The 27,055-nt window shown below is 41.3% G+C and overlaps 2 protein-coding genes across 9 annotated transcripts in view; one reads left to right on the top strand and one right to left on the bottom strand.

Moving 5' to 3' along the window:
• Nucleotides 1–57: 57 nt before the first annotated feature.
• Zrsr2 (zinc finger (CCCH type), RNA binding motif and serine/arginine rich 2) lies at nucleotides 58–26,130 on the top strand. 5 transcript variants are annotated; one of them, NM_009453.3, is made up of 11 exons: nucleotides 58–450; nucleotides 729–808; nucleotides 2,171–2,252; nucleotides 4,242–4,350; nucleotides 5,068–5,154; nucleotides 8,499–8,537; nucleotides 9,346–9,464; nucleotides 15,411–15,624; nucleotides 18,550–18,605; nucleotides 19,309–19,418; nucleotides 21,759–23,281. In NM_009453.3, the coding sequence occupies exons 1-11, from the start codon at nucleotides 398–400 to the stop codon at nucleotides 22,433–22,435; spliced, it is 1,626 nt and encodes a 541-aa protein (NP_033479.2). In that variant the 5' UTR covers nucleotides 58–397; the 3' UTR covers nucleotides 22,436–23,281. The 5 variants fall into 5 exon arrangements, with proteins under 5 accessions (NP_033479.2, NP_848909.2, XP_011246117.1 ...); XM_011247815.3 differs by lacking the exons at nucleotides 58–450; nucleotides 729–808; nucleotides 2,171–2,252; ... (1 more) ...; nucleotides 5,068–5,154; nucleotides 8,499–8,537 and adding an exon at nucleotides 13,375–13,431 and having other exon boundaries at nucleotides 9,375–9,464; nucleotides 21,759–26,130; XM_011247814.3 differs by lacking the exons at nucleotides 58–450; nucleotides 729–808; nucleotides 2,171–2,252; ... (2 more) ...; nucleotides 8,499–8,537; nucleotides 9,346–9,464 and adding exons at nucleotides 9,471–13,286; nucleotides 13,375–13,431 and having other exon boundaries at nucleotides 21,759–26,130.
• Nucleotides 25,058–27,055, bottom strand: part of Ap1s2 (adaptor-related protein complex 1, sigma 2 subunit) — a 25,213-nt gene continuing 23,215 nt past the window's right edge. For 2 of the 4 annotated variants that reach the window (NM_001290379.1, NM_001290378.1), the window contains one exon: nucleotides 25,058–26,591. In NM_001290379.1, the coding sequence (NP_001277308.1) occupies nucleotides 26,544–26,591 (48 nt within the window). In that variant the 3' untranslated portion in view covers nucleotides 25,058–26,543. The remainder of the gene's footprint in view (nucleotides 26,592–27,055) is intronic. The other 2 variants (XM_011247769.3, XR_387077.4) reach the window with 2 other exon arrangements.

Here is a 27,055-nt window from a genome sequence, read left to right as displayed (position 1 = left end):
ATTTAGATGGGAGGGGGCGGAGCTAGGCCTTAACGCCTTGAATTCTGGGCAAGGGGCGGTGCTAAGGCCCCCGCGAGGCCCCGAGGAGCTGGGGCACGAGTTTCCGGGGGTGGAAGATCTCCGGGGGGCGGCTTCGGTGAGGAGACATTTTCTCAGCCCGCGATGCCTGGCTGACTGGCCGAGGGAGGAAAACTCAGGTCTGCCGCGGTGGCTGCGGCGGCCTCTTTGAGGGTCTGTTTTCTCAGGCCGCGGCGCCTGGCTGACCAGCTGCGGGAAGAAAGCCGTCTCCTTCCGTCTTGGGCAGGTACCGGTTGGTGGCCGCGCGGAGTGGGCGACCGAGGACCTGGGTGGCTGCTTCCGCTGAGACCTTGCCGTGGGAGAACACAGCGACAGCAGTATGGAAACGGCGGGGGCTACGGCGGACGCTACGGCGGGGCCGCAGAAACTGAGGTATAGGAAATGACGAGGCGAGGCGACTGGGGCGGGGACGACTATCTCCGGGGCTGTCCCGGGCCGCCCGAGGAGATGGGGGGCGGGGCGCAGGGGGGGAGCGGAAGGAGGGGCGGGGGACGGACGGGGCGACCGGCGCGGGCTAGCCTGCCTTCTTCCTTTGCCTCCGAGCGCTGTCCTAGGCTGGCCCCTGGCCTGAGGGTGCAGAGCCGGGTGTGCGGATGCTCACTCTGTGTGTGCGCGTGCGCGCGCGCGCGCGCGTTTTTTCAATCTTCCAGCCGTAAGAAGTACTTGGCCCTCCGGAAGAAGGAGAGACGTAAGAGGCGACGGCAGGCGCTCGCTCGGCTCAGAGAGGCAGGTAGTTGTTGCTCTGGATGTGGAATTGCTCCCTCTCTTCCTGCTCCGCCCTCCCACGCGGCCTCAGACAGGCTAGGCTGCCCTTACATCCGCCACGTAAATGAGGACGACTCTTAAACTTCTGATCCTCCTGCCTCTGCCTTCGAAGTGTCGGGGTGACAGAGTTTCGGCGACCATGGCACTTTGCAAGTTGATCGGTTCGTGCGTGCTAGGCAAACCACTCTGCCAAGTGAGCTACACCCCCAGCCCATGCAGCTGCTTCCCTCGATTTCCTGCCCAGCTCATCTCTGCAGCTAGCCACCACACCACTTAAAAATGGCCCGCACGTGACAGAACCCGATATTCTAAGTGGTAGAGCTATACATTTAGTAGATTCATAAAATTAGATGTTTATAAGATGACCAAGCACTTACAAATGCAGGCAAGAGGGTTGAGCTCCCACAGCAGTGCTAGGTTAAGGTGATGGCCAGCCTTACCACCGGAGACTGTGGAACAGTACTTGAGAACTAGTTCAGGAGAGGCAGGCTCCAACATCAAGGATGAAAACAAAAAGGAACAGTAAGCTGTTGTGTTACTGATGACAAAACCCTCCTGCTTTAAGTCTGAAGCTAATCTGCTACAATTTCCTAAGCTCATGTCAGTTATCCCCTCCCACTTGTCTCAACTGGCATTCTTTTTTTCCCCCTTCAAATTTAAACTTTGAATAGAAGGTATAAACTTTTCTTCCATTAAAACTATTTTGCCAGATTTTTATTTATTTATTTTTGAAAAGTCTTCCAGTGTACACAGAGTTGAAAAAAAATAGAACACTTAAATATTCATGAGTACTTCTATAACTTTGTAAAATCATTAAATATTTGCAGGCTCTCTTTCCCTCTCTTCCCCCTCTCCTTTTCTTGTTTGATTCTGAACTCGTTGTACAGCCATGCCATGAGTATCATGATGGAAGCATTGATTAAAAAGAAGTGCGGTTAGAGGAATGCTTAAGAACGCCCGCTTAGCCAGCACTCTGGTGCTATACGCCTTTACCCCAGCACTCAGGAGAGAGGGGCAGGGGGACCAGAGTCAGAGTTCAAGGCCCAGCACACATGTGGAAGCTTATAACTACTATTCTTTTTAAGATTTTTTTTTTGAGGTAGGATCTATATAGCCTTGGCTGGAATTTACTGTGTAGACCAAGCTGGCCTGAACTCAGAGATCCATTTGCTTCTGCCTTCTGAGTGCTGGGATTAAAAGCTTTCCCACTATGCCTTAAGTTTAGGTTTTTACCATAATTATAAAGGTTAAATATTTATCTTTTTTGCATGAATAACTGACCAAGGATTGTGAGACTTTACTTAATAAAGTATTTGAATTTCTACAGAATTGGCACAGAAAGAGGAGGAAGAAGATCCTCTTGCTGAAGAAAAACGACTAGAAGAAGAAAGGTTGTTAGAGGAAGAGAGGTCAGTACTAACTGAAACACTTAAACTCATTTTATTGTAATATCAGCTGTCTACCAACTAGTAGCGGCTTTTCATATAAAATCTTGTAAAAAAATGGGTTTTGGAAAATAACCTCTTACAAACTAAATCCCTAGCTGACAGGCTAAAGTTAGGTGTCTTTTTTTTTCCTCTCTTTCTTTTTTTGTGTGACAAATCCAGACTAGTCTCCAACTCAGGATCTTACTGCCTTAGCCTACCAAATGCTGGAATTACTGGCATGTGCCACTGTACCTATTTTGTTGTTTTGGTTTTTTTTTTGTTTGTTTTTTGTTTTGGTTTTTGAGACAGGGTTTCTCTGTATAGCCCTGGCTGTCCTGGAACTTACTTTGTAGACCAGGCTGCTCTTGAACTCAGAAATCTGCCTCCCGAGTGCTAGGATTAAAGGCGTGCACCACCACGCCCGGCTGTTTTGTTTTGTTTTGTTTTTTTAGTGGAAGTATTTTTTATTTCTTATTGATAAATATATGTGTGTGTGTATGTATGTATGTATAGTAAATATACATATAAAGTGTTGACATAAAGGCCTAATTCTATTGACAGTATAACGTAAGCTATATGGATGTAGCATAATTGTTTATTCATAGTTTTTAGTCTTCTATAGTTCACCAGAGTGGGGACAGTATGGTGATGAGAGCTGTTCTGCTGTGGCAGCAGGAACAATCTAGAAGTAACTGCTCCAGGTTGTCTGTAGTCAGGGAGCAGGGACTCAGCTTCATTTTTCCCTTTCCCCTTACTACTCCAGCCAGGAACTCTAGTCCACAGATGGCTTCATTTAGGGTAAGTCTTCTTCCTCAGTTAATAACTTCTGGAAACTCCCGCAACAGACATGACCAGAGCAGTGTTTCCTAGGTGGTTAGAAACCTAGTCAAATAAAGATTTTAAATGAGAATCTTATACTGTTGGATGTCTGGGACTTATTGATTTAAGGTGACATTACCTTTTGGGGAGGTATGCTTTGTTTGTATGTTTGTTTTAGGCAAGGGTCTTGTTCTATAAGCTCAAATTAACCTAGAACTTGTAATCCTCTCTCAGCTTTTCAATTGCTAGGATCATTGACATGTATCACCTGGCTAGTCTGTGCATTTTCAAAGTCAGGTTTATGATTATGGCTCTAAAAAAAACCCATGGCATCTTTGTCTATAATCTTTGAGTTTCTATTCCATAGAATCAAGGGATTCCTATGATTTGCTTTCCAAACATTTAAACCTCTAGGGAAAAGGTATGTTGTGAGTTGTGAGCATGTCTTTAAAACAAAAGTTTTAAGGGAGCTGGAAAAAAGGCTCACTAATTGAGAACACTTACTTTGCTATTTCAGATTATCCAAGTTTGGTTCCCAATGGTGACTCACGATCCTCTGAAACTCCTATTCCCTCAGTCTTTTCACCTCTTCTGCCCACCAGGCATTCACGTGATACTCATGCCTATTTGCTTGCTGACAAACATTCATACACACACAAATTAAGTAAAGGTTTTAAGACAAGATGAAATGGAGTTATAAAAATAAATTAGTAAATATACATTCAGCCAGGTGTGGTACACCACTTTCATCTCAGCATTGGGGAGGCAGAGGCAGGGGCATCTCTGTAAGTCCAGCCTCGTCTACAGAGTGAGTTTCAGAAGAGGATGAGGAGGAAGTAATGTTAGTGGGAAAAGAATGCATCGTTAGGAAGAATAATGCTATGTGAATGTGAAAATTCACAGATACTGCTTTGACCTGTTTGCCTGAGATGAAAACAGAAAGAAAAGGCGGAACAGGTGCAAATGCTTATGAAGTAATTGTAACTAATTTCTGTCTGGGAAGGTAGTTGCTTTTCCGAGAGCCACACTCCCATCTTCACTGCTTTATAGAAAATATGTTCAGATTTCCATGTTGTATACTGGTTCCCTGTCTTCTATACATTCTAGACTAATTCCCTTTTGTTTTTATGGACTACATCATTATATTAACAGGCAGAGACTGCATGAAGAATGGTTACTGAGGGAAGAAAAGGCACAAGAAGAATTCAGGGCAAAGAAGAAAAAAGAAGAGGAAGCTCGAAAACGGAAGGAAGAACTAGAGGTAGGCATTAAGTATCTAGTTCATTGAGTAAGTGCTTAGCTGAGCTAAGTCTCTTTAAGAGCTGTTTGTCAGGAGAGATGATTGGAGGTCAAGAGACCTGGTTGTTGTTCTAAACACTTGGATTTGATTCCCACACCCTCGTGGTGGCTCACAACCATCCATAATTCTGGGTCCAGGGAATCCAATGCCCTCTTCTGACTTTGAGGTAGCAGGCATGCATATGGTACATACACATAGATGTAGGCAAAGCACCAGTACACATCAAGTAAAATAAGGTTATTTAATAATAAAAAAACCCAGGTGTTTGTTACAGGGTTGGAGAGAAAGCTCAGGAGTTAAGAACACTTGCTGCTTTTCCAGAGGACTTGGCTTCTGTTCCCAGAACCCACATACGCGCTTCAGTGTGTATACCCTCACACACATATGCAATACACTCATAGGGGCACTCAAATAAAATCTCTTTTAAATAAAAGTTGTCTTTCTTGGGGTATAGAGCTCAGTTATAGAGCTCTTGCCAGGCATGTGCAAGGCCTTGGATCCCTTCCCCAGCATGTGTAAACAAAAGGAGAGCTACATATGTTAACATAAAACATAATAGAAACTGATATTGTCTCTCTTTCCAATGAACACTTTCTAAAGCTTTTCAAGTATTTACTCTGTAGGCCATGTGTTTTTAAGAATGAGTGAAAAAAATTACCTTCTCTTTTTCCTTTAAAGAGAAAGTTAAAGGCAGAATGGGAAGAACAGCAGAGAAAAGAGCGAGAGGAAGAGGAGCAGAAACGACAAGAGAAGAGAGAAAGAGAGGTGACTTCTGTCATAGGAGGATAGAACCCTGCGTATCTTCTTGGTGTGCACGTGTGCATGTAAAGAGTTTGCAGATTCACCAGTGGGCATGTCAGGGCTTGCCTTTGGTTTTATATTTTGCTCATGTTCTGTTCATTTGGAAGGAGTCAGTTTTTGTTAGAAACACTACTAGTTATTTGGAAACACTAGTTTCCAAATGGTTCTCCTCTTGGGGTGGTGCAATGACAGATACCTTTACCCTAAGTAAGTTATCTTACTGTTTATTTTAGAGATGGGTGAACATTTTCCTTAAGGGGTAGATCATATTTTAGGCTGTGATATCTGTATGGCTTCTGTGGACATCCAGGTCTGCCAGTGTACCCTAAAGCAGACATAGATAACATGTATATGAATGGATGTGGCTGTGTTGTAGTAAAACATCTCTGTAAACTGGGCAGCTGCCCTGTTTTACACTCTGTACCACTCTGTGGCAAGTGTTAGTTTCCTCTGGTTCTGTCATATATGTGTTGAGTTCTTCACGGAAGAACAGTATTGTGAAAAGTTCTAAACCTACTAAACTCATAAAGAGACTTAATAGCTAATGACGTCTCAGCAAGAATTAGTTTAATAGACATTAAAGAATTAAAAAATTATTTTGTTATTAAATCTGGTATCCTGTCTAACTTTGTTGTCAGAGCAATTATACTCATTTAAGAAATTCTGAGAAACCTGTGCTCGCTCTAGGGCACATGCTAATGTCCTTTTCTAACATGCTTCTCTCCCTGTCTCTTAATGCTTATGCTTAAATCATTGTTAAAACCTTTCCTTAATAATCCCCACCATTGCTTTAAAAAAAGAAATTCTGTAATGTATATGTCTATATCGTGTACATTTCCTGGGATTCTTTTTAAAAGCTTGGTTTGTTTTGCTGCTGGTCCTCAACTGTGTATTTGTTTCAAATATAACATGCACAGCTCATCTTGCCTTGAAGATATTTTTTCTCTTTACCATCACTAAATTTGAATGGCACGACATTCCATAGTCACTCATCTTAAAATGAGGAGAGATGTATGGAAAGGTGGCAGCAATTTCCACAATCAGGTCGTGTCTCAGACGGCAGTTCCATTGCTCATTGTTGGTAGCATTGTTTGAGCACTGCCTTTCAGATGAGTCACTATCCAGATGGGATGTTAGGGGCACAAAAATGATCTGGATTGTCATACTTTACAGACATGAATCAATTCCTGTTTTAACAGAATATTCTTTAACTTCTAGGGATCAGGTAAAAGCTAAGGCTTCTAAAAGTACTTGTTTTAAAGGGAGCTTGGTTAAGGCAAAGTGGGTAAAATGAAATCCATTCTAAGCATATATAAAGAAATACAAGACGGTGTGTATCATTTTCATGCTTAGACAAATACAAGAAAAAGCAGTGAAAAGCAGAGTCTTGGTTCTCCTTGAGTGACTTCTGGATGGGAGGGGCTGAGGGTAAGTCAGCAAAGTAGATCATACAATAGGATGTTAGGAGAGTGGTGTGATAGAATAATAGGAGTCAAGATACTTATTTGAATTGCTGGCCAAGGAAGTCACTGAGGAAGTGATGTTTGAGATAATTAACTGAGTGTGGAGATATTGGGAGGAAGGGACCTGGTGGTCCCTGAAGCTTAGAGACCACAGGAGACTAGAGCAAGAGCATGGGAGACACTAGGGAGGATCAGAAGGGGCAGATCATAATTGAAATAGATTCTCCTCTTATACATCCTGACCACAGTTTCCCCTCTGTCTACCCGGGCCTCCCTTCTCCCCCAGATCCACTCCCCCTCCCTTTCCTCTTCAGAAAAGAGCAGGCCTCCAAGAGACAGCCAAACAGAAAAGTCAAACAGAAAAAAAAAAAACCAAGATAGACTATGACAAGTTGAAAGCTCTCATATTGAGGCTGGACAAGGCAAGTGAATAGGAGGAAAAGAGTCTCAAGAATAGGCTAAAGAGTCAGAGATACACCCGTTCCCACTCTTAGGAGTCTGACAAGAACACCGAGCTAACAGCTGTAACATACGTGGAGGACCTAAAGCAGACTCATGCAAGCCCTGTACTTGCCACTTCAGGCCTGTGAGCCCAGGCTGTGATGGTGCCTACTAGCTGGATTTGCAGAAGGAGGCAAAGGCAGGAGGGTTACAAGCTTCTTAGATGGAAAGGAGTTTGCTTTTATTTATCATACTAATGAGAGTGGTTTTTTTTAACAAAGAGTGACTTCAACCTGTTAGTATTGTTACTTCCAACAGATTATCCTAATTTTTCTACAAAGAACAGGGACCAGAGAGAAAATTGGATGAATAATTAATTACAATGTGGGTGATAATGATGAGGTCAGACCTTCAAACAGATAGGCAACACAGTTAACAGGACCGTAGCTGGCAAATTCTATGGGAGGAAGAAGGAAAGGGAACCGAAGCCATGTTTGAAGGTTTTTGGGGTTTTTTGTTTGTTTGTTTTAAACAAATGATAAAATGGCTGTCGCAGTTACTGAGGATATTTAGTTAGGTTGGGTCATGGGGGTGAGGAGATGGAGGAGATAAAGAGTTCTGTTTTGTGAGTGAGGTATAGCAGAGTGGTAAAAGTAGAATCTTGGGTTTGATCTCTTAACTCCCAACCAAAACTAACCACATTAAGCAATAATGACTTTTTTTGGTGTTTTGGTTTGTTTTTGAGACAGGGTTGCTCTATGTAGCCTTGGCTTGCCTGGAACTTATTTTGTAGATCAGGCTGGCCTCACACTCACAGAGACCCACCTGTCTGCCTCCCAAGTGCTGGAACTAAAGGCGTGCACCACCACACCTAGCTGCTGCAATGACAATTAAGTTGCCAGAACGAGAGATACTTACCAAGTAAGCTAAACAGTCATATGTATGGTTTTGAGGCGCTAAGGAACCTAACTTTGTACGTATTTAAAACCAACCAGTTAGAGATTTATTGCTGCCTTGTTGGGCTTCCTGTAAAAATTTTCATAAATCCTAGTTACTATCCCTCATGTTTTTGCTTCTGTTAAATATTTGTGATGTTTAATCTAACTTTTAAAAAACAGTCATTATTATTTCAAAAACCAGAACCTGGTATTTATGTATAAGTATGTTGCTGAAACTATTATGACTTAAATATTTGCAATGTACTCTATTCAAATTTTGTATTTGAATAAAAATTCTAAGCTCTATATCTTTTAAAAACTTTTTAGGAGATAATATGCTTAGAAAGGAAATCAGAATCAGAAACCTTTTCTGTGTGTGTTCACGTGTGTGTTGTCATGTATGAAACCGGACATGACTTGCTTGACATCCTGGTTTTCATTAGTCCTATGTTTACACCACTTATAGGAAGCTGTGCAGAAGATGCTGGATCAGGCTGAAAATGAGGTATTTTCCAAACCTTTCATTAAGACTTTGAGATAACTAGCAGTGGCACGTTCCAGGCATCCTAGCTGGGGGGTGGGGTGGGGGGCACGAAGCAGGGGAATGACCACAAGTTTGCGGCCAGTCTGTTGTTGTGTGGGCTACAACAGAGAGACCATTGCCTTCAAAAAAGGTTTTGAGATCAATTGATATTTCATTAGAAACAATAGTTTAAATAATATGGCTTTTGTGGTAGGTGGTTTTGATTATTTTGGGATACCCAGAATAACTTTTATAACCCTTCAATTATATTACAACAGAAGACAATTGATGTGTTATTGAATCATGTCATGGGCTATACTTGTATCAAGTACTCTAAATGTATCTACGTGACATCACATACTACTGGTCCCAAATGGTTGGTTCACCCACCTTGATTCAGAGTAATTTGTAGTTCTTTCTGCTGGCTCCCTACATCCATGGACCCTTTTCAGAATAGATGAATAGAAGAAGACCTTCTTGAGTTCGAGGCCAGCCTGGTCTACAAAGTGAGTTCCAGGACAGCCAGGGCTACACAGAAAAGCCCTGTCTCGAAAAGACACACACACAAAGACCTTCTTAACTACATCTGTTAACATTAAGTGACGTCCCCCCCACCCCCCAAATCAAGAAAAGTGACTGGGAGCCAAGAGAGGAACACAGCTCATGTTTCTGAACTATGCGAGTCTAAACGGAAAACCCTTTGTGTTCTGACTAAAATATTTCACTAAGTGGAGAAACTGTCTTCCATGGGCTTTTACATCACCAGTAAATTCATGGTTGTTTTTAACAGCTGGAAAATGGTGGCACCTGGCAGAACCCAGAACCGCCCATGGATATAAGAGTACTGGAGAAAGATCGAGCCAACTGTCCGTTCTACAGCAAAACGGGAGCTTGCAGATTTGGAGATAGGTAATGGATTTGGCTTTGTGTGAGAATGAAATTCTGGAAAGTGTTGGGGTTTTGGAAGCGGCATAGACTTTAGTCTGCTATGCTCACCATCACATATGTGGTACCCCCTCGCCTGCTAATGAAATGGGCTTAACGAGTGAATCCTTTGCATTCCATAGCCTTAGGGAAGACTTACTTTTAATTAGATTTTTTTCATATAATATATTCTGATCATGGTTCCCCTTTTCCAAAAATTCCTCCTAGGTCTTCCCCCAGCTCCTCATCCACCAGAATCCATACCCTTTCTTTCTTATTAGAAAACAAACAGGCATCTAAAAACCTCAAATAAAAGCCAAAACAGGCTGGACGTGGTGGCGCCCGCACGCCATTCATCCCAGCACTCGGGAGGCAGAGGCAGGTGGATTTCTGAGTTCAAGGCCAGCCTGATCTACAGAGTGAGTTCCAGGACAGCCAGGGCGACACAGAGAAACCCTGTCTCTAAAAACCAAAAAAAAAAAAAACAGTATAAGACAAAATAAACAGAAAAAACACACATAAACACAGTTAGAGAGACACACATTCTCACACACAGAAATTCCATGAAAACACAAAATCAGACAGACACATACACACACAAGAATATATATATATGCGTGCATGCATGCATGCATGCAAGCAAAAGACCTATAAGGTTAAAAAAATAAAACCCAAACCAACCAACCAACCAACCAAAAAACAATGTCTGAATTATTTGTAACAAAACAAAACAACTCCCAAAATACCTTCGAGTTTGTTTTCTGTGTCCTTAAGTGTGGTTTGTATGCCTAGTGAGACAGTAGGACCCTTTGCTTGTTGGTTTCTTCCATGCTCACATGACTCCCAGGAGGCCACCGTGGGTAGGGAGATTACATGTTGGAAGTGATTAGAATAGCCAGAAATGCCTTTTGAAGAGTAAATCCATCCCCTAAGGAGTCTTCCAATTTGGCATGGGTATAGAGATGTTTATGAAAGATAGTATTGTAGCAAGTAGAGGAATGGGCTCTTAATTCTCTGCTGTCAGTATGTTCAGACTTAGGAATCGACTCCTTTGGTTAAATTCTCTACATTGTAACTCCCTCATCAGGGAAATGAAGATGATGCATAATCCTACCTTTTTGAGGTGCCTTGGAGGCTGAGCTGAGCATGGCGAACACACAGGGCTGGGTGCCTGGGTCCTGAGTTTTCATCACTTTCATTGTTCATTATTTTTGTTGTTACTGTTGTCATTTTCTGATATGGTCATGCTTCTTGCCCTCCAACTTAGTTTTCGAAGGTAAGATACATAGAGACATGGTATTGATGTTTTCAGTCATTTAGCAAATAGTTGAGGTAATGCAAGGTAATGATGATATTTTTATACTATGACTTTATGTGGAAGTCAAAGGAAGCAAGCGCTTCCTAACAGTAAGCGAGTCTGTCGGCGTGTGGCATGGTCTCATTACTACTTACCGTTTTGTGCTAAGCTGTCGGCGGGTGGCATGGTCTCATTACTACTTACCCACTCTGTGCCAGACAAGGGGTAAGCGGAATCATTGCTTTTCTTTTTCTTCTTCTTCTTCTTTTTTGTTATTTTGTTTTTGTTTTTGAGGTCTTACTGTGTAGTGGGCTTGGAATCCATGTCCCTCTGCTTCCAAAATGCTGAGACTAAAGGTGTGTGCTACCAGCTGGGCGTGGTGGTACACGCCTTTGATCCCAGCACTCGGGAGGCAGAGGCAGGTGGATTTCTGAGTTCGAGGTTAGCCTGGAAGCCTGGTCTACAAAGTGAGTTCCAGGACAACCAGGGCAATACAGAGAAACCCTATCTTGAAAAAACAACAAAAAAAGGTGTGTGCTACCATACCTAGTAATCATTTGGTTTCTTGAGACGGTCTCATGGAGCCCAGGTTGGCTTTGAACTCTCTATGAAGCCAAGATTGGCTTTGGACTACTGATCCTCCTGCTGCCATATCTCAAGTGTGTGCCATCATGCTGAGCTTATTTCTTATTTTTCAAGAGTACTAGCTTCAGGCTGGAGAGATGGCTTGGCCCTTAAGAGTATGTGCTGCTTTTCTGAGGACCTAAGTTCAGCTCCCAGCTCTGTGTCAGGCAGCCTCAGAGGATCTGATACTTCTTTGACCTCTACAGGTACCTATAGATATACTCCGCAATACACACAAATACACAGAGTTAATAGAACTTTGTAAGAATTAAAAGACAGTAGTAGTTCCCAACCCTGGACACACGGTGGAATCCTGTAAAAAGGAAAAAGGCTAAACAAAACTGTGTCTCACCTCAGATTGTGGAAACCAGAATTGTAGACGCGTAGCGAGTATTTAGATGCTTCCAGCTATTTCTGGTGTGTTCCAGGATTGATGTATAATATGTAGTACCTTGTGAATTTGATGGCTACAGTTGTGGATCGCCAGCCTGTCTGTGACTCAGAATCCGGTAAAGAAGTAGAAAGGGCTTCTTCTGAGGGACTGGGGGAACTGAGGGAAGGAGGCTACCTTCCCTTCCGTACCTTTAGAAACATTTTTCTAAGAAAATTCAGTGTCAAGTAGAAATAATAAAAGATGGCTTAAGAGCCAGTGAGATGGCTCTGTGGGTAAAGGCGCCTACTGCAGAGCCTGATTACTGGAGTTGGATCCCTGGATCTCCAAGGTGGAAAGAGAGAACTGAGTCCTAGTGATCCTCCAACTTTCACATTTGTGCCATGGTGTGGTGCATCCACACAAAATAAACAATGGTCTGTATAAAACACCTCCTGCCGAGGAAATATGTTATCAGAGGCACATGAAACTTTACCATCACAAACAGCAAAGGATGAGAACAACTTGGCTATTTGCATTGTTCAAGTAATGAGTTGGGGCATAGCATTGTGTGAACTTAGTTCTGGAAGCCCGAGCTGTCTTCAGACAACAGTTGGTCACATGCCAGAGAGACATTGCCATTGCTTGTTCTCTCTCTCTCTCTCTCTCTCTCTCTCTCTCTCTCTCTTTTCAAAATGAGGTCTTAATCTATAATGCAGGCTAAACTGGAACTTGTCCTGAGGAACTACATTCTAGGCATGTGAACACCTTGTCAGGAAGAGAAATAATTCCTTAACCTACGCATTTCTTTGGATGCTTGCTTTTGTTAAACTTTTTGGTTGTAGTTTTTAAAAAATTCTTTGATAGTTTCATACATGTCTGTAATGTATTTTGATCATATTTACCTCCATTACTCTCTTATCCCTCTGGATCCCTTCTTTCCAGTACGTCCGTCCTCTTTGAATGTCTTTTCTTTTTAAATAACCCACTGAGTTTAATGAGTGTTGCTTCTGTGTGCACAAGTGTGAGCTTATTCACTAGATTTTTGGCAATTTACTAGTGGTGACATCCCTAAAGTCCCCTATCTAGCAGTTTGACTGCCAGGGACAAGGCCTTTTGAGTACCTTTCCCCTCTCCATGTTAGGATGTTGACGGGCTTGATTGTATGCAGGGCTTATGTCTTAAGTCACTTTTTCTATTGCCGTGAAGAAACCAAGGCAACTCTTATAAAAGAAAGCATTTAATTGGGCCTGGCTTACAGTTTAAACGTGTTTAGTCCATTATCGTCATGGTGGGAAGCAGACTGACGTGATGATGGAACAGTAGCTGAGCACTGATCCAGAGGCTACAGGGAGGGGCTTTTGAAACCTCAAAGGCCATCCCCAGTGACACACCTTCACTTATTAGGCCATACCTTCCTAACCCTTCCCTCAACAGCCTACCAACTACGGACTAGACATTGAAATATATGAGCTTATGGGGTCCATTCTTATTCGAACCACCACATCTTGCAAAGGTAACCATAGTTGCTTTGAGTTCGTGAATGCAATGGCCATGTTGTGTCTAGGAAACAGTGTTTCACAATATTCAATTCCTTCCACTAGCACTTATGTTTTTCATCTCCTTCTGTGATGTTCCCTGGGCTTTGGAGCAGTTTAGAGGTGAGCATTCAATAGCCACTTATTCTTAGCACTTTGGTCAGTTATTAACCACAGTCCACTACAGAAAGAAGTTTCTTTAACTAAGGTTGAGAGCAGCAGTAGTTAGGTGCTAGGCCACAGAGATACCTTAATTACGACTTTGTTGTTGCTTTGTCTTGGGTGGTCTAGACCTCACTATATAGACCAGGATAGCCATTGTCCGGCCAGGGCCATTGTACCCTTTTTTCCTCTTCACTATTCCCTACTTTTAAACTTCCTTCCTAAGTTTTTCTTTCCCTTAAGTTTGTCTTACTGATATCTAATTAGCACCCCAACCAGGAAAATTTTATTTCGGTCTTTGAACTGTATTATCCCTTCTACTGCTTGCTTCAAGAGAAAGGAGTAAATGAACTCCTATGTTTTTTTTTTTTAAAGTTACTCTAGAATAGCATAGTTAGCTTAACCTTGTTCCATTTTAAACTATGAAAAAAAATTGTTCTTCACAGTTATTAGTTACCTTAAGTGAATAGAAATTAACTTATATTTATTATACTCTCTAATCGACCACGTGCCAGAGGTCCTGCTCTTCTCAACCACATGACTTGGGAAGGTGTGCTGCTTTAGGTTTCAGCTGCCTTTCTGTATTGCATTCTTTTCTGGTTGCTGTGGTAAAATATCCAGGAATTTAATGGAGAAAGAGGTTTCTTGGCTCATAGCTCCAGGCTTACAGTCATCATTGTGGGGAAGCCAAGGTAGGAGGGACTTATTGCAGCTAGTCAAGGGTGGTGATTTAATGCATGCATGCCTATGCTATTTGACCTCTCCAGGGTCCCCTGCCCAGGGAATAGTCCCACTCATAATTAAGATGGCTTTCCCCACATCAATTAAAGTACCAAGGCAGTCAGTCCCTCACAGACATTCTCAGACGATAACCTTAGCCTAGACAATCCTTTATTAAGACTCCTTTCTCTGATGATTCTAGAGTCTGTCAAGTTGACAATAAGTACTAGCCATCACACTTTGCAAAGTGAAAAAGTAAAGTACCATCAGCCTCACTAGGTTGTTAAGGATCAGAGTGGAGAAAAATATTTAAAAATACATGAAACTTTAAAATGCTATATATAGATAAAATGATGATACTTGAGTAACTGGAAAATTTTAAATTATCATATTGTCTCTTTTAAAATTAGAACTTTAAAATTCTATCTGTCTATCAACCATCTATTCTGTCTATCAATCATCTATCTGTCTATCTATCTATCTATCTATCTATCTATCTATCTATCTATCTATCTATCTGTTTTTGAGATATTCTCTCACCTTAAAACACTGGCCTGGAACTCATAGTTTTGCCTCTGCCTCCTAGGTGCTGGGATTAAGTGTCCACTACTGTGCCCAGCTTTAAAAAATTAATTATCATTGTATATGTGTAGGAGAGAGAGTAGTGTGTGTGTGTGTGTGTGTGTGCTTGTGTGTGTGTGTATGTGTATATGTGTGTGCGCATGTGTAGGAGGGGGGATATGGAGATCTAGGGATCAAATCCAGATCATTAGGCTTATGCAGCACGTGCTTTAACCCACTGAGTTATCTCACTGGTTCAGATTACTGAATTTCATAGGCATGAGAATCAGTTGAAGATTGTAGAAGCAAAATATATTTCTACATACAGCATCTTATTCTTGTCACTGCAATCTGTCACATGACTGGGCCTTCCTTTTCCCAATAGTTCAACATAGAGAAATCTCTATGAATGTATTCAAAGGCTCTTGAATGGCATATGACCTTGGAATTCATTCCTAATCTTGTATTTCAGTGAGAAATCAGCCAGTTTTACAACATTTTTCTTGAATGCTGTAACTGAGCCTCTCAGCAATGTTCATTACTGTGTAGTTAAGGCTAAACAGTCATGTTACTTGAGTCTTGCTCTTGAACTTAATGGTAAGCTTTTAATGTGTGATTTTGTTCTTGGACACATGAGTTCACTTTTCTTTCTTCTGCAGGTGTTCACGTAAACACAACTTCCCCACATCAAGTCCCACCTTGCTGATTAAGGGCATGTTTACAACATTTGGAATGGAGCAGTGTCGGAGGGATGACTATGACCCTGACTCAAGCCTAGAATTCAGTGAAGAAGAGATCTACCAACAGTTCCTAGACTTCTATTATGATGTCCTGCCTGAATTCAAGAGTGTGGGAAAAGTGATTCAGTTTAAGGTGAGCACAGACTGGAATGGGACCTGACATCTCCTGAAATACAGGGGCATACAGGGCATACAGGGCATACAGGGCATACAGGGCATATAGGGGCAGAGCTAGGGCTTGTTCCAAATATGCCTGGCCTGAGGCTGAGCATGGTAAACTTGGTAAACATTGTCTTCCTTTCCACTCCTCTACCCTGGACAGTGCCATGTAGATACACTCGGAAATCATAAGCATGTGTTGGCATGTTTTCTGAATGCTAGGGCCTGGGTTGGAAAGGGCTCTCTTGTTCAGTGCCTTTGTGCTACAGCTCTTTCCAGAAGTTGAACTCACTGTCAGGCCTGGTGTACATAGCCATCCAAGCCTTCACTTAGCTGCTGTCTCTAATGGACATGCAGCGCCTCACCCAGAACCCTGTTACATGTACCGACGTTGAGTTTCACTCACTGAGGAGGGTGAGATTTGGCTTCTGCTATTCCAGGGACTCAGTGGGTGAATCCCAACATGTAGGCCTCTTACTTTGTCTGTGAATTGATCATATCTGAACCTGAGTGACTTTGTGATATAACGACAAGGGAAGTACCCCTTATTTTGGAGAAAGTAGGAATAAAGCCATAGGTCTTTTTTCTTGCTGTCGGAAATGAAAGTATACAGTTGGACTAATCAAGTGCTATGGATATTTAAGAAATCTGAGATTACAATCTGCTTTTCAAATTTAAAATATAGTCTTTAATATTTGGTTTCCAAAGAAGGGGAAATAGAACGTAGTATTATAAAAAGATAAAGGAGAAACTAGAAAAGGGCAATTAAATGGGGAGCGGAAAAGGCTTTTTGTTTTTAATAACATTTAAATTTTAAAGGTGGTGGTGACACACACCTTTGATCCCAGCACTTAGGAGGAAGACAGGGAGGTCTCTGAGTTTTGAGGCCAGCCTGGTCCTCAGAGTGAGTTCAGTAAGGCTATATACAGAGAAATCCTGCCTCAAAAAACCCCAAATAAAGAAATAAGTAAGTAGTAGATAAACAAAGTTTAAATGTACAAGAAGTAAAAATTGGTCTTCCTCTTGGGCTGGCATGATGACTCAGTGAGTAAAGGCACTTGCCACCGAGTTTGACAAAGCTAAATTTAATCTTCAGGACCCACATGGTGGTTCCAAGGATTGAATGTAGGGCCTTGTACACACTGGGCAAAAGTGCTGTAGCACTTTTTCTTTTGAGACGGGGCTCACTCTGCAGCTCAGGCTGGCCTGGGCCCATAGTAATCCTTCTGCCTTAGCCTCCTTATTACTGGGATTTTAGATATGCACCACCAATCCTGACTGGATTAACTGATTTTTAAGGTCCCTAAGGCATGGGTGACACGAACAGCTGAGGCCCTTTAGTCTACTGTCTAAAGATGGCATTACAAATTGAGTAGGATCCTGTCCCCCTTAGGATGTTCTAATAACAACACCCTGAAGTAAGATGGGATAGCTTCATTTCTAAGATAAAAGCTAAACACCAGTAGGGATATTTAAGGGCTATTTATGTCATTTTAGACAAATCAAATTTGTAATTTTTGAAAGCAGTGATCAATTATTTATCCCTACTTATATGAAAATGAGGTATTATTCACAGCTACATGATGTAAATTCTATTAATATCAAGATCAAGTAGAAAATATGTACTAGTAAAGCTACTCGTGAGAGCGTTCATGTACAGCAGAGTGAAGTGGAAACCCACCAGAGAAGGCCTTACATCTACAGAGATGGCTTTGTGAATGGGAGAGTGCAAGCACTGTAGATAATTATGAGCAGACATATAAATATGATTTGATTAGTGTACTTTATAGTAGTTGAGGCATTAAGCTTGTATTACTTGACAAAGAATAAAGAATACCATCTATATAGAAATTATAGAGCCAGGCATGGTGGCACTCTCCTTTAATCCCAGCACTTAGAAGGAAGAGGTGGATCTGTGAGTTCAAGACCTACATAGTGAGTTTTAGGACAACTACAATTGAGTTTAAATTGAGGTTTTGTTTTTTGGGGTTTTTTTGTTGTTGTTGTTGTTGTTAATAAAGACAAATTGGAAAAACATCTGGACACACTCGCTGGTATTACTTTGGACCTTTAAAATTCGGAAACGTTTTCTGAGACAGGCTCTTTGTACAGAATTTTAAAAGTACAAAGCAATACCAGCAAGTGTATCCAAACTTTTGACATTGTGACACAATGTGATCTACAGAGTTCATGCCTGAGAACCACAATTGAACTGACAGAAGCAAAAACAAATTAGAAGAAAAATCATAATGTTTTAATTAAGTTTGTGATTTTTGTGTTTGGCCACATTTTTGTCAACTCATAGTCCACAGGAGACTACATGTGTTGGTTATATATCCAACCTGAATCAATCAGTACACACACACACACACACACACAGACACAGACACAGACACACACACATGTACATAAAACTTTTATATATCATTTTGGTTACTATATATTTATGTGTATGATATATTTTTTAGAATATATGTATGCCTATATGTATACATGTGTCTGTAAAAGTATGCATATATATAATCTGTATTCCAAACAGAAACATATCCGTACACACACACATAGCAAGTGCTCTTAACTGATGAGTCATCTCTCCAACCCCTGTATTCTGTTTTTTTGTACATTTTATGTACATGTTATGAAACATTTTATACTTAATAGGGTTTAAAACCCACAAACAAGGATCACCAGAGACCAGGCATTTGAGGTCTGTAATGTTGTTAGGTGCTTAGATTGGCCTTGACTTGATAGGAAAGTGTTCGCCTGTCTTGGACTCTGAGGGACTATTTGCCTGGACAGGATGCATGTGATCATTTGCTGCTTTTGAATACTTTGTGTGTATGTGTGTGTGTGTGTGTGTGTGTGTGTGTGTGTGACAGAATTCTTCTTTGTTCCTTAGGTCAGCTGCAACCTGGAACCTCATCTGAGGGGCAATGTGTATGTTCAGTACCAGTCGTAAGTATTGGGGACATACACACATCGTCCATGTTTCATCATAGCTATGGCATTGTTTCTTTGATGTCTGTCACTGAATATGTAGCTTTCCTATGCATGATACTTTTCAAAATGTCAATATGAAGAGCTCATAAACAGTCAAGATGTGAAAATAATACTCTTTTATTTCATTCTTTTTATACTTCTGAAGTTTTGATTCTTTCATACAGTATAATCTTCATAAAAATACAAACTGAATAAAGGCTAATTGGAATAGAGTAGAAAATACCAATCTAAGGTACAAAGGGTTAAAGCTCCCAATAGGGTGCACTTGACCAGATAGCAATGTAGTTACTGAGTCATTCCTGCATGTATTGCCATTTCTCTAAGCAGTGCCATGGCTAATGGCTTCAATTAGCCATAGTAGTAAGGACAGCAGAGACAGCATGGGTTCTAGCAAGGGGAAACACTTTTGCACATGTAATTGTCAAATCTTGCAGATTAAGAAGCTTTAACTAGCCAATTTCCATGTGACAAAACTTTTCGGAAGTCAATGAGAAAGGTCTCTGAATAAACTAGGCTGTGGGAATCTGAATGCTCTGAGGACTACCTAGGCAATACAAGAGCTGAAGTCCTACAGTAAGCGGACAAGGGGCTAATTTAGAGTAGGTTTGCTATGTTGTGAGAGTTACTATAAAGCACACCCTTGATTTTTGCCTCCAAGGGAAGAAGACTGTCAAGCAGCCTTTTCTGTTTTTAATGGACGATGGTATGCAGGACGACAGCTCCAGTGTGAATTCTGCCCAGTGACCCGGTGGAAAATGGCAATTTGTGGTAAAAGCCAATGTAGTGGTACCCTTCCCCCACAGCTAGCTGCACTATACAAAAGGGATCTTCATAGGAAGAAAGCAGTATTTTAGAGGGATGAAGCACCACTTTTGTCTCATACTACAGATGAGTAGTTCCATAAAGGACACCATAGTGTAGATATGGTTTAGATCTTTAACAGGTCTGTGCTTCACTCTGTGGATGAAATAAATGCCTGAGGTCACACTATATTGGTGACAGAATTGCAAGTTGATTTTCAGTCTTCAGATCCTCAGTTCTGGGTTCTGTGTGTGACACTGCAGCAGCATCTAAACTAAAGATACCCACACTAAACCACGCTGCACTTTCAAAGGTGTTTTCTATTCATTGGCTTTCCTCACTTGAGCTGTTTGTTTCAGGCTCAGTCCCTAAGCACTCTTCCGTCATGACCAGCACAATCATTACCCATGGCTAACATTTCCCACATTACTTGAAGTAGGTGTGGATCAGTTTAGTTGTACACTGGGTGCTCTCAGTTACACTGACTCATCTGAGCGCGGCTGCCAAACCAGGAATGATTCAGCACTGCACAGTAGCCAGCTGCTGTGAAGCTCTCATCATTTTCTGATTGCTAAGAGAGTGCCGAGCCAGATCAGTCTGCAAGTTCCCCAGATGAAGAGACACAAAGCTCTAATACCTCACGGGTATTCTTCTCCCTTCTCTCTGGGTTTTTCTGCTCTTCCTTCCCAGGTGCTTAAAACTGGCGTAAAAAATATGTAATTTATCAAGCAAGTCTAAATCTTGAACAGCCTTCTCTTAATGGATGCTGTCATTTAAGAAACATTTATGGTGGGCATGGATGGTACCACCTTACATTCCAAAACTTGTCTAGGGAGGCCAAGACAGGATTGTGAGTTCAAAGCCAGCTTGGACTATATAGTGAGACCTATTCTTGAAATAAATAAACTAATTTATTGATCAATTTTAAAAAGGAGGGGCTAGAGAGATGGGGATCTGATATCTTCTTTTGATCTCCATGGGCACCAGGCATGTATATGATGCACATATGTAAACACAGTCAAAACACTCACATACATAAAATAAACCTTAAAAGTTTCAAAACTAAATAAAAAATCCTGGGCAGTGATGGTGCACATCTTTAATCCCAGCACCCTGGAGGCAGACACAGGTGGTTCTCGGTGAGTGTGAGGCCAGCCTGCTCTCTACACAGGGGGTTCCACGACACCCAGGGCTACACAGAGAAACCTTGTCTTGAAAAATCAATCTCTCTCTCTCTATTATATATAGGAATACATACATATATATATGTGTATATATATGTGTATATATGTGTGTGTATATTTGTGTGTGTATATATATGTGTGTGTGTGTATATATATGTGTGTGTGTATATATATATATGTGTGTGTGTGTATATATATATATATATGGAATTTTCGAATTCCTTGCTAGGAAAATGAAAACCACTATTACACCCTAAGATTAAGGGTTGGAAGCTGGGCGGTGGTGGCCCATGCCTTTAATCCCAGCACTTGGGAGGCAGAGGCAGATGGATTTCTGAGTTCGAGGCCAGCCTGGTCTACAGAGTGAGTTCCAGGACAGCCAGGGCTATACAGAGAAATCCTGTCTTGAAAAACCAAAAAAAAAAAAAAAAAAAAAAAAGATAAAAGATTAAGGGTTGGGTATATAAACAGGATGGTAGTATATTTTTTTTATAGGAAGTTTAATTTTGCAAGTTTCTAGAGTTCTAGAAATGCAGGGTGATTCCAGTGATATACTTGAGTAAAACTCAAACCTCAAACCAGGAGTTTTGTTTCGTTAAAACCAGCAACAAAATATAAACAGCTTTAGTATTTTTCTCAGTAACTAATAACTAACTTTTTTGTCTCATTATTCTGGTATATCTTCTTTAGAGAGATCTCTATTTAGATAGTTACCAACTTCTAATCAGCTACATCATTTTATTATTCAGCTATAGTTCTTGATAGATTCTCTATACCAGTACCTGATCTCCAAGGTCATCTGAAAATACTTTCAGCCACAAAAGTGCCTTTATTTTGTTTTCTTTGTGTGTGTGTGTGTGTGTGTGTGTGTGTCTTAGAGATAGGACCTCCTGTATTCCCAGACTGGCCTTAAACTCACTATGTAGCCCTGGCTGAACACTACTGTGTCACCATGCCTGGGTATTTATTATGTTATTCTTATTTTGTAAAGAACGTTGAAGGATTCCCCCTCCTATGTTAGACCTTCAGAGCAGTGTATGAAAACAATCCATCCTCAGACTTGAGAAACAGAGCGAGTCGCAGTAATACAGTGGTAATTGCTGCCTCTCACTTGCCCTTACAGGCTTATTTGAAGTCCAGCAGTGTCCAAGAGGAAAGCACTGCAACTTTCTTCACGTGTTCAGAAATCCCAACAATGAATATAGGGACGCTAATAGAGACCTCTACCCGTCTCCAGATTGGACTAGCTCCTCCTTCGGTAAGAATTCAGAGAGGAGGGAAAGGGCCAGTCACTATGATGAATACTATGGCAGGTCAAGGAGGAGGAGGAGGAGCCCGAGTCCCGACTTCTACAAGAGAAATGGCGAGTCTGACAGGAAGAGCAGTAGCAGACACAGGGTGAAGAAATCTCACAGATATGGAATGAAGAGTCGTGAGAGGCGCAGTTCACCCAGTAGAAGAAGAAAGGACCACAGTCCGGGCCCCTGGAGCCAGAGCAGGAGGAGCCACCGCAGCAGGAGTCGCAGTCGCAGCCGCAGCCGCAGCCGCAGTCGGACCCGTAGCCGAAGCCGGGGCCGGGGCCGGAGCAGGAGCCGGAGCCGGAGCAGGAGCAGGGGCCGGAGCAGGAGCAGGGGCCGGGGCAGCGGCAGGGGCAGGGGCAGGGGCAGGGGCAGGGGCAGGAACCAGAGCAGGAGTTGGAGTCAAAGCCGGAGCCGGAGTAGTAGCTCGTCAAGGTCCAGAAGTCGTGGCAGGAGGTCAGGTAGTAGAGACAAAACCACCCAGAGTCCCAAATCTAAATAAACTTGGTTGTTTTTAAATATGTCTGTCTTTTTATAGCAGCTACTCACCTGTATAGATAGATGATGCTAGCTAATGCTATCATGTAAATCATACTTTTTGAGAAATTATACACACACACACACACACACACACACACACACACATGAAATTACTTGTAATAATAACCTCGAGAGCATCAGTTAATGCTGGAGTGATGCTTTACTATTTTTTCCTGTTTTCTGCCTGTGCACCTCTCCCCCTCCCTCCATCTCTCCTTTCCTCCTCTTTCCCTTCCTCCCTCTTCCTCTTCCTCTTCCTCTCTGTCTCTCTGTGTATGTGTGTGCATATGTGTGTTCAGAGGACAACTTTTAGGGGTCATTTATACAATGTGATCCAGGAATTGAACCGAGGTGAAGCTTTTACACCAAGGACCTTTACTCACGGAGCCATCTTCTCAGCCCGCCTTTTTTCTTGTTAGGGGTCCACACCCTTTATTTCTGCTTAATGTATATGGGTGTTTTGCCTGCATGTATCTATGTGCAACATTTGGGAGCCCAGTGTCCGTGGAGGCCAAAGAGTATGCCAGATCCGCCTGGAGCAGAATTATAGATGATTGTGAACTGTCATGTGGGTCCTGAGAATTGAACCCAGATCCTCTAAAAGTACACTTAACCACTGAGCCATCTTTGCAGCCCTACACACTTTATTTTTTAATTCAAAGGCCATATTGCTTTGATGGTTTTCACTCAATTGTCTCATTTCATCAATCTGATGCTCAAGTCCCATAATTCTTATTTTTACTCACTACATAGAGTATATCTGCCAATAGACTTGACAACATTCCTATTGTTGGATTTTAAAGGTGGCCCTCTTATTTCTTAGAGTAAACTATATCAAGAAAGGTAATCCAGGTTTCCTCCCAGGAAGACTCCAAGCATCACTCTAACCTTTTAGCACTCACAGCACAGAATTAGAATTTTCAGCTTTGCTACTTTGGCAGGGTTTAGGTATTGAAGTGAAGGTTTTTATTATCACTAATTTTTTCTACTTTCTGGCCATTTCTTTTAAAATATTCTATTTTATTTTTCTATATGTAAAAGTAGATTTTTTTTTCTCTAAAACATCCCATTTCAAAATTTTGAAGTACCATTTCCATACTTCTCTTTCCCCATCTCTTAGAGTTCCTCCTTCCCCTGGGGGCTGCCAGGGTATATCTTGAATAGTGTGTTGTGAAAGTTTTTTATAAAGAGGTAAAGGATTTTGTCATTTCCCAGGAAATTAGAGTTGTCAGTGTTGAGTACATCCAGTGTTAAACCCAGTCCTTGTGTATGTAACCAGCACAAGAGTGATCATCAGTGAATGTGGTCGCTACCGGCTCGGCTCGTGGCCATTATCCCAGCTTTCCTGAGACGCTTTCTTCGCAGACGTTCATTGTCAGGCTTTGGGCCTCCAAGCTCACTGTCACATGGCACTTAGCAATCTGACATTTGGGAATTCAGTAAAGATGCATACAAGTCATGTGCAGTAGCTTATGCCAATACTCCCTGCACTTGGGAGGCGACCCTGCCTCCTTTTTAAAAAGAGGAAAAAAAAAACAACCAAAACAGGTACAAAGTGCTCAAAGTTTAACAAAATCCAACTTGTTCCAATTCTAAATGCCTGCTTCATCCCCAAAATGGTAGGTTTCTAGATTTATTGGGTTTATTAATACTGTATGGCTTTAAGTACGTTTGGTATTTTTAAAATACTGTTCAAACTGCAGCTAAGATTATGTCAAGATAATTTTGTATGTGTGGTGCTGAAGCTTCAAACATGGTAGGCAAGGCTGCTCCCACTGAGTTACATACCCAGTCCTAACGCTGAGAATTCTTAGATCAGGGTGGGAAAGGAAATAAAACCCATCTTCTTGAGCGCAAGACAAGCAAGCAAGTTAGGACTTGCCCTTAAATGTTAATGGGCCTGTATACAGTGCAAGGGACGTTTAGAAAATCTGATTGGGTCATTACCCTGATAGGAACTTTGAACTTACCTTTTCCATAAGGAATGGGTGCCTGCGCATGTCTGTGATAAACCCGATTACTGCTTATGACTCAAATCTGCATCACTGACAGAAAGCAACAGGCTTGATAGTGAACAGCTGCATTTACAAGAGAGGCCCACTGGACACGCAAACTGTATATGCCCCGGTACAGGGGAACGCCAGGGCCAAAAAGGGGGAGTGGGTGGGTAGGGGAGTTGGGGTGGGTGGCTATGGGGGGCTTTTGGGATAGCATTCTAAATGTAATTGAGGAAAATACGTAATAATAAAAAATATTAAAAAAAAAAACAAAGGCACTTTAGACCTACAAATGCCTCTTTCAAATTTGATGAGAATCCTTCCCTTGATCTTAAATGTCTCCGGTTTAGAATGCAATAGTTCCTATTTGCAGCAGCAGAAAGGCCCCATAACCATACTCTTACTGTAACTAGAAGTTTCGATTTGCTGCTTACATGAGGCAACACACTCAGCAAATATTAATCTGTTTCTGTTGCATGAACTAGCAACTTTCTCATATGTAGGAGATGAGGATTTGCCATTTGGCTATCACTTGACTATCTGGAATAATCGAGTTGCTAAATCAGAAAGCGTATAAAAGTCAACTGCATCATGGCTTAAAAGCGGCATTTATTAATTGAAAATGTGTTGTAAGTAAGTAGCATAGAATCTATGTGATTTTTTTTTACTGAGTTGAAATACATGAACATTCCTTGATCCTTCTGCTATTTTTGTGCGTGTGTGCGTGCGTGCGTGCGTGCGTGCGTGCAAGCGCCATCACATTTCGCTGCAGGGCTGGGGTGTCAGATGGAGAGGAATTGTCAATATTGTATGGGAAGAAAAGAGTACCCTTCCTTTAGAAGATCTCCCTAGTTGAACAAAACTTTTGGAAAGAGAAAAGCACACCACAGTGTTGCAGAACATTTATTACATTAATTGGTGATGTGATAAGACAGTTCCGGTGGCTTGAAAGTTGTTCACAATCACAGCAAAGCTTACTCCAGCCTAGCATATTACAAGGGAACATAGAAATCAGGGAGATGTGTTCAGGTATGTGTCAGGATGTATAAAAGTGATGCCGCGCATTTATACAGCTTCAAAAAATATAGGGCCAACCAATGCCACTTTGCTCAGTCAACTCTCACTTTGCTATATGAAAGGTATCTTTTAAGCTGTCATAAGACTTCCAACGACTAGACAGTGACAGGAAAGAATAGGGAGCTGCTGTCAAGTCTATAGCACTTCTAACTGGAAGGAAGCAATAGGGAAGCAAAATAAATTTGGCTTTAACAAGCACCCCGGAAGGAACATTCATGCTTTAGATAATGACTTTATGTAATACTTCGTGAAGAGAGCAACATACTGTTAGGAAGAATACCTGGTAATTAACCGTGCTATTTTATTTTGGGGCATTGAAAACACGATTATGACCACCAAAACTTCACCTCAGGGAGTCAAATGTTACTTGGCCTTAAAAATTATGTGCTCAAGATTAGGAAAGTCTTTGTTCCTTGTTCCATTCATTCAGAATACTTAATGAATTTTAGTGCAAAACAGCATCATTCTAAGTTAGTCCTCTAAAAGCATCTAAATTCCCTTTGATTTAAAGTATATTGTATCCAATATGGGTATTTGGTATCAATTTGGTCGCTGACATTTTCAATAAACTTGCATTAATTTGATCTGTGTGATGTGTCAATTCCTTTTATTTTTTATGTGTACTGAAATGTTACTCTAGTCTTTGGTTTCACATAATTTAAGTTTCCTTTTTTAAGTACAATAGTAAATGTATTTTGCCAAACTGTTGGATAATACATGGATATAGACATATTTTATATAAGCACATAATTATGAGACTGGCCTTTATACTTTAAAATGTCTGTATCTTCCTAATTCATATTTATGTCCCTTAATTTATCATTTGATTAACCAAAGTTCCCTTTAAAAAAAATTGGGTAGGCCTGAATGAAGCAGCTTAGCAAAACAGTAATACTGACAAGACATCATCTTACACCATTAGCTAACATGGACATGAGAGGCAGTGACCATCTACAGTGTGAAATGCCACAAGAAGTCATCAGCAAGGGAGGACAGTTATGTCAGTCCAATTTCTTCAAGAACACTACGTGGGGTTTCAGCTTCCTGTGGAGGGAAAATGTGAGACTCTGGTAAGCAGATACAGAGAGTCTTGAGAATATAAAAAGCTCACATGAAGGGCACGTTCATTATAGAGATTAAAGAAGGCAATTCAGGATCACAGGAATAATCTGCTGACAGCCAGTAGTTTTCAGATTTGTGTCTAAAATGTCAGAAGAATGTTTTTAGCACTTACTAAATACCTATTATTGACTAATGTGTTGGGTATCGCTATAACACAAACAGCAATCAAGCCCATTGTAAACTAACTAGCAACAATGTATAAAAATACATACAGAAAAATATTATCTAAAATATTAAAATTCAAAATGTCTTCCAAATGAAAAGCTCCCTCCTCTCAGGTTTTTAGTGTGTTTGAACAAACTTTCAATGTTCACTTTTGTCACATGTTATCGAGAGAAATGTCTGCTTGTGTCATTTTTCCTTAACTGTCCACTACAGTGCTTTAG

This window comes from Mus musculus, chromosome X, assembly GCF_000001635.26.
Source record: "Mus musculus strain C57BL/6J chromosome X, GRCm38.p6 C57BL/6J".
NCBI lineage: Eukaryota > Metazoa > Chordata > Mammalia > Rodentia > Muridae > Mus > Mus musculus.
Note: the sequence above shows the minus strand (reverse complement) of the source record. Positions and strands in the feature narration are given on the sequence as shown.

Coding starts and splice junctions, on each gene's coding strand:
- Zrsr2 (NM_009453.3), top strand. CDS start 398: ATGGAAACGGCGGGGGCTACGGCGGACGCTACGGCGGGGCCGCAGAAA. Junction 5,155..8,498: donor AAGAGAAGAGAGAAAGAGAG/GTGACTTCTGTC, acceptor CACCACTTATAG/GAAGCTGTGCAGAAGATGCT. Junction 18,606..19,308: donor GTGTATGTTCAGTACCAGTC/GTAAGTATTGGG, acceptor TTTGCCTCCAAG/GGAAGAAGACTGTCAAGCAG.